The 15,428-nt window shown below is 35.5% G+C and overlaps 2 protein-coding genes across 2 annotated transcripts; one reads left to right on the top strand and one right to left on the bottom strand.

Annotated features, from left to right (window-relative positions):
- Positions 1-2,826: 2,826 nt before the first annotated feature.
- Positions 2,827-4,421, top strand: LOC132310133 (uncharacterized). Its single transcript, XM_059808358.1, has 3 exons — positions 2,827-3,058; positions 3,464-3,508; positions 3,616-4,421. The coding sequence occupies exons 1-3, from the start codon at positions 2,927-2,929 to the stop codon at positions 4,117-4,119; spliced, it is 681 nt and encodes a 226-aa protein (XP_059664341.1). The 5' UTR covers positions 2,827-2,926; the 3' UTR covers positions 4,120-4,421.
- Positions 4,422-4,946: 525 nt separating this feature from the next.
- On the bottom strand, positions 4,947-14,028 carry LOC132306409 (ubiquitin-conjugating enzyme E2 36-like). Its single transcript, XM_059803795.1, has 8 exons — positions 13,884-14,028; positions 13,736-13,763; positions 13,322-13,408; positions 8,267-8,325; positions 6,452-6,493; positions 6,297-6,370; positions 5,792-5,889; positions 4,947-5,289 (listed from the first exon to the last, which is right to left on the bottom strand). Exons 1-8 carry the CDS (start codon positions 13,917-13,919, stop codon positions 5,252-5,254), a joined length of 462 nt encoding a protein of 153 aa, XP_059659778.1. The 5' UTR covers positions 13,920-14,028; the 3' UTR covers positions 4,947-5,251.
- Positions 14,029-15,428: the final 1,400 nt, after the last annotated feature.

Genomic DNA, 15,428 nt, shown 5'->3' with positions numbered 1-15,428 from the left:
AAACACTAAGTCCTACCTATATTGAAATAAGATGGATTAACTACAAAAGTTAAGTCCTACTTATAATTATGTGTCAGGTCAATAAACTATTTAAATGACACACCTTGAACGGACTTTATATATTTATGTTATGGTGTGATGGTATGAGCTTGAGTCTCAGGACCATGGTTAGGGTGCGTATATCGCTTAGGATGGATAACTGGACAGTGGTTTTGTTCCCTGGTAGGTCTAGATACATATGACCACATTACGTACGATTTACATGGTATCTCTACTCAGGCTGAGACATACCTATTGGACTAGTGAGCATCCTATAGTGTGTAATATATACATATATGGACTACTCTAGATATTGTTGAGTCTATCTAAGATGTATTTGCGTATCGGATTCCTGTTTGGATCATAGTAGATCAGGACTTGCATGTGGGCCTGACCCGCTCTATTGTTTTTCAGGTGTTCGACAGTACCAGGCTTAGAGCCTGATCATGTTGATACAGATACAGACATTCACTCTTCCGATTACATAAGATTTCCTTTCTATTTTAATTTTGAATTTTAATTCTGTAAATTTATTCAAGGATTTGGGATTAGGGGTCCACTAGGTGGATTCCCGAGTTATACGGTTTTAAATTTTACTTAATTTATTATTTCAAGTTTGAGGATTCTTATTTTAGATTTCTTTCAACGTGTTATTAATTTATTCTTAATTCAGTTTTTATTTTCTGCTTGTTTACATATTAATTGTTTGGAATCCCTCGGATCTGTGCTCGAACTTGATCACCCGTGACTCTAGAATCGAGGGGTATCACACAAACCACAAGAGTATTCTATTTAAGCACTATGCCTTGACAATCTCTAGATTCATAGCATCAATACACATAGACATGCATCACTATCACAAAACTAAGAGATAAACACATGAACATCTACTCTAGCATACATAAACATATGGATAGAATGAAATGATCAATTGGAAGTATTAATCAACACAAACCATTGTAAAAACAAGATTCATATATAAATCAAATGTCAAGACAAGATTACAACACAAATCCCCTCAAAATACAAAGCATTAAGGTTTAAAAGGCATGCTTAGGGCTAACTCAAACCCCAAGAAGATGTTTAGCCATTCATTGATGTAATCATCCAACCCTCAAGGGCCATCTCCATGGTAGGAATGCTCTTCTTCCTGATGGAAACCCTAGAAGATTAGAAAAACTCCTAAAATAGTGTATGTCTCTCCAAGCTCTAGCCTCCTCTCCAAGATATGTGATATATGATTCTATATTAAGGTATCTATCTTATATGTAAAAATGGCTCAAAATCCTTATATAGGTAGCTCAAGTGTCACACCCAATGGTCAGGTCTCATGCACAAGGGTCCCTTCCAATGATTGCACCACGAGCCCTCTTTTAATGAGTTGGACTCTGTTTTATTTCGGACTTGAGGAAGTTCGATCGATCGAATTCAGATGAGATCGATCGAATTGTGGCCAGATCCATCGAATTAAGGTCAGATCCATCAATCCTTGGTAGCGCCTTCTTGGAATACTACAAATCTCTGAGATATTTTGGGATATTTTGGGAAAAAGACAAAAGTGGTAGGTGAGGATAAGATCAAAGAAGTTCGATCGATCTAAAGAAAGTTGGATCGATCAAAGATGAAAATTCTTTGAGGATAAGGACAAGGGTTCTGATCCATCTTGATGAGGCTGGATCGATCAATGTGAGATCGATCGAAAATATTCCTGATCGATCGAAGATTACTGATTTCCACCACTTTGCTTCCACTTTGCTCATTTCTTCCATTCAGCTTGAGATTACTTATTTTATGCTCTAATTTGGCTGAATTAACTTATTTTTGGGATAAGCACCTGAAAAGGACAATAACATGAAATTAATCTAAAACGGGAAAGTAAGATAGATAAAGGTCCTAGAATATTCGAGCTTAAGGGGTTTAAATGCGTACTTTTCAGCGCTCATCACCGCGCAATGGAGCTTGGAGGCGTGCATCTAACACATCATTTAGCATTATATTTTGAGTAGATGCTGATGCCAATGATTGGAGTTCTCCTGGATGCCTTCCCATAAGTGTTTCTAGTGCCACAACCCCAAAGCTATAAACATTACATTTTTCAGTCACATTAAAAAACTAGGTGTAAGTAGGAAAACGTTTTTTGCATTGCATGCATTAGACATTGTACAAATGTTGTTTTTAGTGTCACCTTGTGGTCTACCTAAGTTAGTGCCACTCTCTCATGCGAGAAGTTCTAGAAAACCCTAGTTGTTCCGTACCATTAGATTATTCATCAGTTGAGTTTTAGCATCGAAACTCCTTGCATACTGAAATCATCCATAACAAGTGCTAAGTGCCGAGTGCTACATAAAGAGGAATTTTATTGGAAGGTCTCTCTTTTGCTCCCTCTTTCAAAGGAAAAAAAGATGGTGAGAGAGTCATTCTAATATAAGAAACCTCAAAATAGTAATTATGTTTGTGTTATTTATTCTAAAAAAAATGATTTTGGAATATCAAAGATTGGGATTTCAAATCCCAATTAATATTTTGTTCAAATGAGAATATAGAATGTGTTGGGTGGGTGCTTAAAAGACCCAAGACAAAGTAATAAAATAAAATAAATAAATCAAAGCCTATGCCTTCTGCCTTTTTATTTGCTAATTATCTGCCTTCTGCTTTAATTTGCAACTTGCAAAACAAAACACGTGAGTTAACAAACTCTCACGTGACTCGAGACCTCTCAGTTCTTTTTTAATCCTCGCCAGCAAAATTCAAATAATTCAACAAATTAATACGCGCGTGTGAGAGTAATGTGAGGAGAGTAATGTGTAGTCTATATAAATAGACAGTGGAGTGACTTGAGCTCTCAAAAGCAGCAAGGGAGAGTCTGAGTGATATAGCGAGCGAAGCCATGGAATTGATGAGTCTGCAACGAAATCCAAGAACGAGAAGGTCGACGGTGAAGATCATCTCTCTCGAAGACTACGTCGATTTCATAGACAGCCAGAAGCAATTCGATCTCACCGTCAACCACCTCAATCAGGTCATTTCTCATCTCTCTCTCTCTCTCTATACACATACATATACATATATATTATCATCATGAATTCTTTGAATCACTTCAACAATCGCATGGATTTTCCTCACTGAAGTTCGACTCATTAGTTAATTATCTGAATGAATTTAAGAACGAACATCTGTTTGAATTATTCTTTGAACTACTCTTCGTTAATTCTGTAGATTAAGTTTGTATTGTGTCCAATTTCATTCACTGTCGATCGATTTAGTATCAGTAGTAGAAACTTGTTCTAGTTTTGTGTTTATTTCATCATGAATTGCAATTTGTGTATTTCTGTACGGTTTCATGAATGAGTTTTGTTGAATACATTACTCCGATTTCAATAATTTTTCCTTCTCTGTTTATATGTTTTTCTATGTTTATATAAAGGTCATCGAAATGCACGGATTCAAAAAGATCCACAAGAAACCGAAGGTGATGTTGAAATTAAGCATTTCTTATTGTTTCTCTCTCTAGAAATCAGCCTAAACTGTTCCGATTTTGTTACTCTCTGTTCTGTTCTGTTGTGTTCGAGTTCACAGAAGGTTCTGATCGATGCGGTGGACGCAATCGAGCTCATGGATCCGTCTCGCTCCACACTCGAAGACAGCAACATCTCTTCCTGCGCATTCATCACTCTGGAGGAAGCCATCAGCGACCTCGCCGATCTCAACTGGCAAGAATGCTGTGTCACTTCGATCCAAACGCTAAACTCGGTGAACTACGAGTTGGTTCTCCACAACGCCGACACGTCGAAGCCGAATGCGAAGTCGAAGCCTCGAAGGAAGATTCGGAAACTGAAACACATCGAGGACAAAGCTGCTACTACTACTGCTGCTGCCGATGCCGCCACCGGCGGCGATGCCGATGCCGGAGGTTTACAGTCGGCTTTTTCGTCGGCGATCGTCGAGTATGATGCGATGAAGCTGAAACTAAAGAGGAGGAGGAAGAAGAATGTGAAGAATGTCGACGACGGTGGTTTTGGTTGTACCGTCGGTGGCTTTAGCTCGTCGTCTTCGGCGCTCGTCTCGGTCGGAAAGTGTTGATTCCAAGGGAGGTAAGCAATCACTGTACGAATTGTGTAGAAAACTAGAAATTTAACTGCTATCTGTTATTTTGGTGGTTTTTCTGTGTTTCTCTGCGTGAGAAAAACAAATCTGAACTGGGAAACGGTTAGTGGTGGATTCGAGGTTTCTGATAGAATGCAAGGGCATATATGTCTCTTTAGTATCAGTTGTGGTCTGTTTGGATAAATGGATATGGTAGTTCCAGTAAATTCTAACACAGTCTTAACCATAGCTAAATGAGTAAATGATATTGCTGGATTTCAATGTGTTTGGCCTTAATTACCTGATTAATCGAGTCTGGAGACTGTTTAAAGATAAATTTGGTCTAACAATTGAATTATTATTAGTCTGATTGAATGCTACTTTCTGGAATTGCATCGTGGGGGTGTTTACGATTTAAAAAATGAAAATGAAAATAAAAATTCCTCAAAACATGCCAATATTTATTATTTGACATATTTCCAAACTCTGCTTAGAGTTTTCAAAGACTATTAAATTATGAATCAAATTAGTTTCTGAAATTGGAAACAACGAAGATTAACAAAACGCAACGTTTTTTAATCTCTCAGTTGTCAACGACCTGAGTTTCAAAAAACCCAAAAACTACCTCCAACACTTCTCCAAATTTTTTTAAAAAATGCTTCTCAATTAATCTCTCAATTAATCTCAAAGTCAATTGAAATCAAGTTCATAACAGATCTCTTTATCCACAAAGAATGCTCATAATGCAAACTCTGTGTGTGTGTGTGTGTGTGTGTGTGTGTGTGTGTGTGTGTGTGTTAACAGATGTGGTGGAGGTTAACAGATGTTAAAAGAGAGAGAAACAATATATAAGAATAGTTGTGTTGGCGCCAAACATTCGAAATATTTCAGAATCTATTGACAAGTTCCGCAATTATGTAAAAGTCGAGATCGATGATCATCAAACTTCCATATAATCTTTCACATAGAAGAGATAACAACTATCAACACAGCCAGTAGTACCCAAGGGCTGGAGTAGATTAATTCCTGATTGTTCATACAATGACTTGTTCAGAAATGACAACCATTCAGCTTAAACATAATACACTTTCAGAAATGACATTTGCAAGTAGTACGCACATTCCTGTCATCATGCACCGGTCGCGTACAAACGGGTCCATTCTTTCGCTGCAAGTTTACAGTTTCACAAACCCGGTGAATAAAACAAATAACTAAACATCTCTTGCAAATCAAAGCCAAATTTATACGCACATCAAGGCTCTGTTTGAGTGTAAAACATTTTCCGAAAAATATTTTCTGTGTTTGCCGGTACTTGGTAGTCCCAAATTCAAAGAAAATCTTTTATGGAGGAAAATAATTTCCCAAAATTTAACAAAAGCAACTTACCAATAAATCCTCCAAAATCATTTTCCGAGCCTATCAACAAAAATGTCATTTTCTGTGTTTCCGGCACTTGGGGCGAGAGGCACGAGGCCAATCTCTTCTTTAACAACAAAAATCATACAATTTCCTAGAAAAATAAAACATTGTAATGGCACTTTTTTTTTATTTATTATTATTTATTAAAATGACATTTTTCTGTGGAAGCTGCGAGCGACACAACTTTTCTGGGGCTAAATGCCTAATAGGCACATATAAAACAACCTAACTTGGAATGGAGGAACATTACCTGTTTCAACAGCTTCAACTTCATTCATCTTCCAATGCTTTGCAATGTTCTCCGAAAGTGGGTCATCTGGGTTTGGAGCACTAAGAAGAGCTTGGATGCTGATTCAGAAAACAGTGCAATATTGTTAATATAGTCCATCAATTTCCTTCCAAGTGTTACTACCCAGAATCCACCATTGAACTGTATGTGCTATTCAGTTAACCCTCACGGGTAGCTGAGTTGGCATAGAGCCTATGAGCACAAACAAGAGTAGTCTCGTGTTCATATCCTGGAGCCACTAAAATCTTTGCCCTGGGCTTACCCACCCCCCGGCCACCAAAAGAAATATAAATGCTAGTCACTTGCTTAAGCTGAATTCTTTAACTAAGATTCTACCGTGTCTCAGTTTCCAAGTATAATCCTGACATGTAGTCAAAAGGATATTTCCCCATTTTTATAGACCGAGAAACTGATTCCTAAACAAATATATATGTAGCGCCTGACTAAGGGAACACATACACATCACCTCAGCAATACTGTGCGGATCTGGAGGGCTGGACTCCATTTATCTTTAAGAATATCTAGGCATATTCTCCCCAGCTGCAGAAAGAAATCAATTAAATCTAGAGCAAAAAAGGTAATTTTGAACTATGAAGCAACAGAAGACGGATAGCTGCTTGCCTTGTCGATGTTAGGATGGTATATTTTGGTGAGGAAACGAACCTGTAAAAGGAAAATCAAACGATGAAAGCCAAAGAGGAGTTAATTATAACATTAATTTGAAAGCCAGCAATAACATAAAGAGGGCCACAATTGTTCAGCATCTGCCAGGATTTGACCACATAAGGATTACTAAAAATGGCCGGGGACACCCTAACAGGTACAAGCAAAAGGGACATAAAAGGACAAAAAAAAAATTGAGAGCACCATAGGTAATAATAGAAAGGTGAATAATACATGAACGAAACCAGATCTGAACCTTAATCCTAATGCTATGTTTGGCAGCACCGAATCATCGCTTTGGATTTGGGATTGGAGAAAATTTAGCACAAAATTTAAACTAAACGTCCTCCAATCTCAAAACCTAGGCACCAATTCGGTGCTCCCAAACATAACATAAAGGCTTTCCAACCAGGATTGGCATTTATGACACAATAATGGCAATACTCAACCATGAACTAGGCTCATCATAATTAGTCTAAAGCCTGAACAAGAAACAACTAAAGAAAAGCTGCAGCCAACAGCAAGTTTAAGAAGCAAGCCTGTCCCAGAAATAAAAGTAAAAATGAAAGAACTGACGTCTATAAATAATAATGCCACAAAGTAGTAATTCCAGTTTCACTTACATAATAAGAATTTTAAATTTTAAATATTGCAGGGAAATATAAATTTAATACAGGATAGTAAAAGAATTTCTCTCAACGGTTCTCACCAATCTTTAAGTCATTCAAGTCCTGAAAGCAAATATGCTTAACTTCTTACAACTTTACTTGCCACAAGATTTCTGTATCTTCCCCAACACAATCCATTTCCCCCACCCCAAAAAACAAGAAAAAAGAAGAAGAAAAAAAAAAATTGAATAAATAAAGGGAAGGATGAGAAATGAAACTGATAGACAATAAATTAATTTTACACCACTATACAATCACAAAAATGCATAACAGGAATTTGCTAGAGTACATCTCATGTGTTGGCTAATAAAGATATGCTGTACAACTATAAAAAGTTTATAGGAAATAGAAGCAATCTATATAGTAGATGTCATAAAACCACAAAAGGAATATTATATGCCTCAAAACACCCATATTTAATTCAAGATACTAAAATCGGGTAAAGCCAGCCACAAGAAGTTAACAATGTTCTCAACAGTTAAAATGCAGTCACAGAAAAATTACAGCTAGCAAAAAAGAAAAGTATAACTTCAACACAATTTTACAAGGAGAGCAGTACCAATAAACTTTAAGCAGCAGTTAAAGGGGAAAAAAATCCAAGTAGAAAGTTTATAATATGCAAAAGATGATAAAACCAATAAATATGGTCAACAATTCCTTCCATACAATTACCTAGGAAATGAGACGTAACAATAACAAAAAATGACAGAAATGTAGCTCACTTAATAGTGCTACTTAATGGTAAATTATTTGCATCAACTTGCTGCATAGCATAGTATTCAGAGTAAATTCAATAGTCTGAAAGGAAAATAATTCCGCAAAAAAACAAGAATATGTATATATATATAGGCGTGGAAATTTTCATGGGATGAAAACATCAAATTTCTAACATAGGCTTTGTTTTAATGAACATGGGGAAAATGCAAGTCATAATAACACAACTATAAAGAACATCAAACAAAGAAACAAAACACACATCACAAGAGCTTCCACTAAACAAGTTCACGACAAGTTCCATAATGACATAACGAGCAATTACTCGAACCTAGAATCACCGGTAAGAAACAAGAGATGGATTTAAACATATTAATCAGCATTGAAATACCTTGGGAGCTGCCATGGGATATTCTTCAGGTAAAAACAATTCCAACTTGAATACTCCTCCTATATAGATATCAATATCCAGAAAAAGATCAGCATATAAGTCAAAATGACACTGAGAAAAGGGAGAAAGAAACAAGAAAAAAGTGTCCAATAAAATAAACATCACTGGCAGGTTAGTATATAAATGTGACTTGAGGACAATCGATACAAAAATTCCAGATACAAAATCAACTTCTAGCCTTAAGTAATATGAACACAGTGGCATTTACAGTCTGACAAGTTCGATTCTTTAGGATGATCATGAAGTAAAAATAAGAAGAAAATGAAGAAGCGGTGAACATATGAATTGAATTTTTCTCCTAACCACTTAGTAATATACAATATGGCAACAAACTTGAAACATTTCACAATGAACTAAACTACCGTTGCATTTTGCTTTACATTCTTAACAAGCTAGTCAGAATGTATCAAACATGACCAGCTTGAGAAATAAAGCAAAGAAGTTGTTGAGTAATGCTCCTCGTAAGAACATCCACAAATTGGTCTCTAGTCTCCTGAAGGGATGCAAATTAACCAATTTCAATTATCCCTTCATGAAATGGCTATCCACTCCATATATTTTGTCCAAACATCTTGCAGTAAGTGATGAAATTAGTAGTTGCAGCCTTGTTATCAAAATGAAATTTTACTTGCTCTTACAAAATGGATCTTATCTTCACCAATAACAACATCAGCCAAAGGAATCCACACACACACTAAGGCGTTATTACCAAATTTGATTAAGCAGTGCCTCAAAAAACAAAGAATCTGCATTTTACTTTTTAATAAATGTTCAACATGGGCTTGCTCTATTCCTCTACTGGTGATACCAAGACCTTCATTTCAATAATATTTAACGTATCTAATTTTTTGACAAGTATATTTTGACATATCTAATTTGGAAGCCTAAACTAGAAGTATGGACATCACGCCATTGGATAAGACTTTTTGGTCCAAAGGAAAGAGTCCATGATAGTAACTTGAATTGTAGGTTTTTTTCCTTTTCAATAAAAAGAAAAAACTATAGTATCCTACTGGAGCAGTTCTATTAATATTTTATTAGGTTTTAGAAGATCCATATTTGGAATTCCAATGTTGCAGGACATGAACAGTAGTACTTGACCACAAATCATAATTTGGGTCAATTTGTACTATCTGGCTCTTAAGTATGACCCTTGATACTTATCAAAAAAATAAGTATGACCCTTGACATGCATAGAAAAGTCTTAGGACTCTTTAGGGGTCAAACTTTCAAAACTTCCTGTACTGAAATTTTAGTCCTCATAAGAGTTGAGAAAGCCAGGCAGCCCATAGATATCCATGTAATTCTGTATCAATAATGCTGAGTTCCAGAGGATTGAGGAATGAATATTGTTTCATGTGTGATGCAACCTTAAACCTCATCTGCGTGGTAGATCTTAATGAATTCTAGGAGGGATTCCTAAATTATTCTTCTGCTCCTTGATTAATATTCTGGTTTTACAGCTCACAGCCACAAAACAGCCCCTATCTTATTCCCAAAACTCTACCCTATTAAACCTAATCAACCATAATCCTTTACCCTAGCCTTTAGCCTTTAATCTAAGACCACAAATTCAAAACAAGATGATGTGCATAACGGTTAACAGCTAATCTTCTGGAATTTCAGAAATCTAACACTTTCTAAAGCAAGCAAATTCCAAACCTCTTCCTTGTTCAAATCCTACACTCCTTCCACCCTTTCAAATTCTAATCCCGCAACAGTGGTTAAAACGAGGCAATATAAGAGCAGATGTAGGCAGCAATTCTAAGTTTCCTTGTGTGTCCTAAATCAATTACATTCTGCTAATCGATGTCCGGATATATACTCATACACTACAAGGCATAGCAACAATGATGGTTAAAATACCAAAGAATAAAAACTGTTCCTAAATTGAGATCCTTAAACAGTTGAATTGACTAACTCTACACAGACTGCATGAGAAATACGTTATCCCACAGCCTCCAGTAACTGCCAGCACAAAGAGAAGTACTTTTATCATATTCACCAAAAAAGGGTAATATAAGAGCACCAAACTTCCGTTATCATCCAATCGATAAAGGTTGTACTCTTACAAATTGCAACGGAGATGGCCTTCAAGGATTTATCAACCTCAAACCTGAAAAGATTTTATAGGTACTCCAAGTCATATATCTCTTGGCAAGTAGACCTCAAGTTCTTAATCATGCCATCCACATAGATAAAATATAAATATAAAGGGAGACCATTACCCAAAACCAATCTCGACTATGTTGGGTGTTGGGAAAGAAAGATTGGAGAAAGACCAAACCTTTCCTATTATTCTGCACTAGTGGCTGCTCTTATGATTGAACCCGCATCTTCACACTTACCACCTTTCCTATTATTCTGCACAAGTGGCCACTCTTATGATTGAACCCGCATCTTCACACTTACCACCCCAGTTTTTACCATTGCACCAACCAATGGCTCCCATTCCATCCACATAAAATATAAGTTCTATAACATACTATCATTAGTCTTTGATGATTATTGTGCCATCAATTTGACTTTGCTTTTATCCACATGCAATCTTTACCCTGTCAAATCCCCCAAACCAAGCTCTTAAAGGCTGCTATAATTTGTACTCAGCCTTTCATGGCTTGCAATAATGTAAGTAGTGGCTTTAATATTAAATTTGATTAACCTTTAGAAGATGTAAGATGGTCTAAATGGTTTAAGTGTCAAAATTTCCTATTTTGGAGACTAAGTAAAAGCAAAAGAACTACAACAGGGTATTTATAACTATCTAATCTCTCTATTTCAATGGACTTAAGTCTCAAGAATTTGAGATTGTGAGTTTTGCAATACAACCTTATCACAAAGGGTGAGTTGGAGCTAACACAACCAATTCCCCTGTTTTTGGGCTCTGATTTAGCACTAAAACCCTAAAATATGTAACCTCCAGAAGCACCAAAACAATGGGTTCTTTGCAATTTCAGAAACCAATCATCCTCGAGCCAATTCCAGCCCTTTCTGTTTGCCTGGTAGGTCTTCCTTGCCACCAATATAACCTGAAATCTACAAGCTTTCCATATCCTAAATCCATCATTAAATCAATTCTAGACAGTAGGATTTTGAATTTTGTCCTGCATCACTTACATATAAGAATCCAACACAAACAAGGTCTACTCCACAATGAAGAGACTAAGGGGCAGTCCATCAACCACATAATATGCACAAGCATCAAGATGGACTACTTACGCAAATATAGTCTAGAAGAATCAATCATGATACGTATAAGAGTGAAATCCCATAAATCATAATCAAACCTTAGATACCTTTTATTCCTCAAAGAAGAAAGAAAGAAAGAAAGAAAGAAAAATATGACAATAAAGGGCCAGATCTATGAAGCTGAACAAACAGATTGATTAAAAAGGTTAAGATCAACCACATAGTATGCACAAGCATCAAGATGAACTAATTACACAAATATTGTCTAAAAGAATCAATCATGGTGTGTATAAGGTTGAAACCCCATAAATCATAATCAAACCTTAGATACCTTGTATTCCTCAGAGAAGAAAGATATTCCTCAGAGAAGAAAGAAAGAAAGAAAGAAAAATACAACAATAAAGGGCCAGAACTATGCAACTGAACAACCAGATTGATTATTAAGGTTAAGATTCAACCATTATAAAGTGACCAAACCCACATCATCCTACGAGCCATGTTTGGCAAGAGTCTAATGTTCTACTGTATATGATCGCACCATTACATGTTACCAAATTACATAAGATTACTATCTGACCTTTATTGAGGCTTGACAAAAGACCTTGACATGGACCTTACTTTAGGTACTTTAGATTACTTCATATCATATGGTTTCATAAGATGCATGTCTAGGCTATTGCAGGAGCCAACTCATGTGCCTTGCTGCAGAAGTAATATATTATGATTATTATCATGCCACCATCAGCTATATCAATTTTGTAGCAACTCTTCACTGTCAATTGAGAAAATCAAGCGACTCACCAAAGTCTTTAGCAGCCTTGATATTAAGATCCATAAAATGTCAATCAAGTAACAGTCAACATGTAAATACCATCTTGGAGATAAAACTTCTTTTTCAAGACCTCACAAATTATATCGCAAAAACACCTCTAATCACCAGTCGGAATGTGAACTTTTATTCAGACACACCTTTTTTTTTTCTTTTTTCTTTTTGTAAGTATTTAGATACGCCTTAAAGCGCCTCTAATGCCTTATTTTGTCGTTACTCATAACCAAAACATCACTCATATATTGACAAAATGATAGGACCACTACTTTCTCACAAACAATAAAGTGAGGACTGAGGAGACACGGGTCTCTAAATCCACACCATGCATCCAAAGCATGACATTTATCAAAACACGCTCTTTAGGTATTTCTAACCATAGTAGGCCTTGATGAAGCTATCAACCATATGTGGACCCCCAGATAAAAAAGAAAACAAACTTTCAAATAACGATAGCCAATCCACTATTGCCAAGATCAAACAAAAAATTGTTGCTGTGACTACAGGACGGATAAATGCAGTTTGAAGTTCAACACAAGGGGAAAGGAAATTGGTAAAATTATATTTTAAATAATTTGTTGATGTAAAACATTCACACATTTCCTTTTGCCCTAATTCAGAAACCAACTGTTGCCCATAAGTTGCCGAGATCTGAGAATCCTAATAAAATTATTGCAGCAAAAATTTCATCTTGCCTCTCTTTTTCTCCTCTTTTCTTTTCCCCTCTTTAACACTAATCATTCATTGGCGCATATCCAAGAGGTTAAGGATACGTAACTAATTTGTAGACCATTCAAATTACATTAGCAGTAGCACCAGCACCAGAAAATAAGTTCTCAATTAACTAACACATTGCTAACAGTACATTAAAAACGAAAAACAAAAAATCAATTAAAACATGGTTAAGACCACATTTCCATCACAACAGACGTAGAAACAACTTCAGAGAGATGATACTAACAACTTTCGAAAGATGTTACCTTCATAAGGGGATTGCGATGGACCAAGTATCATTACATTGAAATATCGCATGTTATCTTCTGAAGGTGAAGCACTAATTCCTGGAGCTGTATCACATATCACAGATGATAACACAAATATCATTACTCTTTCAACAAAAGCAGAATTTTTTTTTTTTTTTTTTTTTTTTGTGGCAAGTCAACAAAAGTAGAATTTTACAGCAGCATTCACGCATCTAAATTTCAATCAAACCACAGCAGTCCACCAACCTTCTTTAAATTGTCAAGAATATAATTTTAACTATCACCAACAACCTAGATTCTATCAATCCATATGCAAGTTCTTGATTTTCTAATAAATTACAGATACAGATATATAGAAAATATACACACACATACATAAAGAAAGAGGGATCTAATTAGGTAGAGATTAACCTGGTTCACTGAGAAGCCGCTGTGTTTCCTGTTCAATCGTAGATCCATGTAAGCGTCAAAGCCAGAAAACTATATATATACATATAAATGTATGTATAGAGAGAGAAATAGTTGAAATTGAGACATCAAGATGAGGATCGGAAAGTACCTTGATAATCCTTCGAGGTAAATTGCTGTTCGCCATTGATTATCAGATTCCAAGGAACGCCAAGAGGAGAGAGAGAGGAGAGTGGGGGAAGGGTTTATTAAAGAAAGCTAACCTTAAGCTATAAAAGATGCTACGGTACTACTTGCAAATCTCTCTTTGTTTACAGTAAAAAATTTCATCATTTTCAGAGGGTACGGCTACTATGAGAGCGCCTTCATGCTAAGTCTCGTGGACTTCCCTCAGTCCGATTACTTTCCAAACATTTATCAAGAGGACTTTTTTATTTTAACCAAAATAAAATAATATAAAGGTTGCATTGAGATAAAATTAGAGCTTTAGAGTTGAAATTGGTAAAATTAAGGCTATATCGTCAAATACAAGTTAAAGAACAATTTAGTTTAATTTTGTGAGTTATTTTTCTCCAATTTAAATTCTAAGACTCCAACTCATGGAACATAACATACTGTTTAATAAAACTGAAAGTTTTAAGAATTGAATAAGTGTTGAAGTTTTGAAGTGGTAATTAAAAAGATAAATATTTTTTGATATTTTTTTTTTGAATTTTTAAGCCATACTCAAAGTGCATTATCAAATTACTTAATTAGATAAGCATTTAATACATTTAGAATTAAGCACTGAATTGAGTAGTCAATTTATTGTATAGTGTTTTGAATAGTAAACAGAAATATGTCTGATAATATTTATTTGTTGCAAAATTTTTGGAAGCAAAAACATACAAATATGATTGGTAAAAAAGTATTGCAATTTTAAAAAATATAAGGATTAGTTTAAAAAGGACGTTTTAGAGTTTTTTTTTTTTAAAAAAAAAATTTAATACTATTCATTATTATAGTACATTTTGTTACAGTACAAAACATATAAAAATACTAAATTAGTATTTTGATTTTTGCCCCCTATTCACTAATCAAGTGCTTTGCAATCGGTGTGATTCTCATTGTCAATTTGGTCAATCACCACCCCACTTCTGCCAACTCCATCATTGCTACCACCGCAACATTTTCACCGGAATCAAACCACTATCTTGGAAACTCAAATAATTCATACTCAATCACACACCAACTCGAACTAACCCCAATTGAACCCCCACTGCCACCACCCACTTCCGCCACCAACATCATCGTGACCTCAATGTCAACCTGGTTCACACACCGCCACTTCAACATCCAACAAATTGAGAGTGAAGGATGGAGAGGTAATTTAGTGGATTTGATAAAAGACAGAACATTTCAATATGGGAATTTTATGAAATTGGGTTAGGGTTCCATCATGTGTTTGAGATGATTTGAGTAAGACCATGTTTGGTTGTAAGCATTAAGATATGTTCACAAAAGGGGCATGATAGTCTTTTCATATTACCGGGCAATTTGCAACCAAAATGGTTAGTTCAGGGATTATTTATTTATTTATTTTATTGGAGCATAGATCCTATGGGGTTTTGTGGCACTTTACCCAAATGATATAAGTAAAGACAAAATAAAATTAGAGAAAGAAATATAGTTTGATTTTTCCTTCCCAGAATCTCAC

This window comes from Cornus florida, unplaced genomic scaffold (genome assembly GCF_030987335.1).
Source record: "Cornus florida cultivar Cherokee Brave unplaced genomic scaffold, ASM3098733v1 CherokeeBrave_3.0.0_Hap2_Chr05, whole genome shotgun sequence".
NCBI classification, from domain to species: Eukaryota; Viridiplantae; Streptophyta; class Magnoliopsida; order Cornales; family Cornaceae; genus Cornus; species Cornus florida.
Note: the sequence above shows the minus strand (reverse complement) of the source record. Positions and strands in the feature narration are given on the sequence as shown.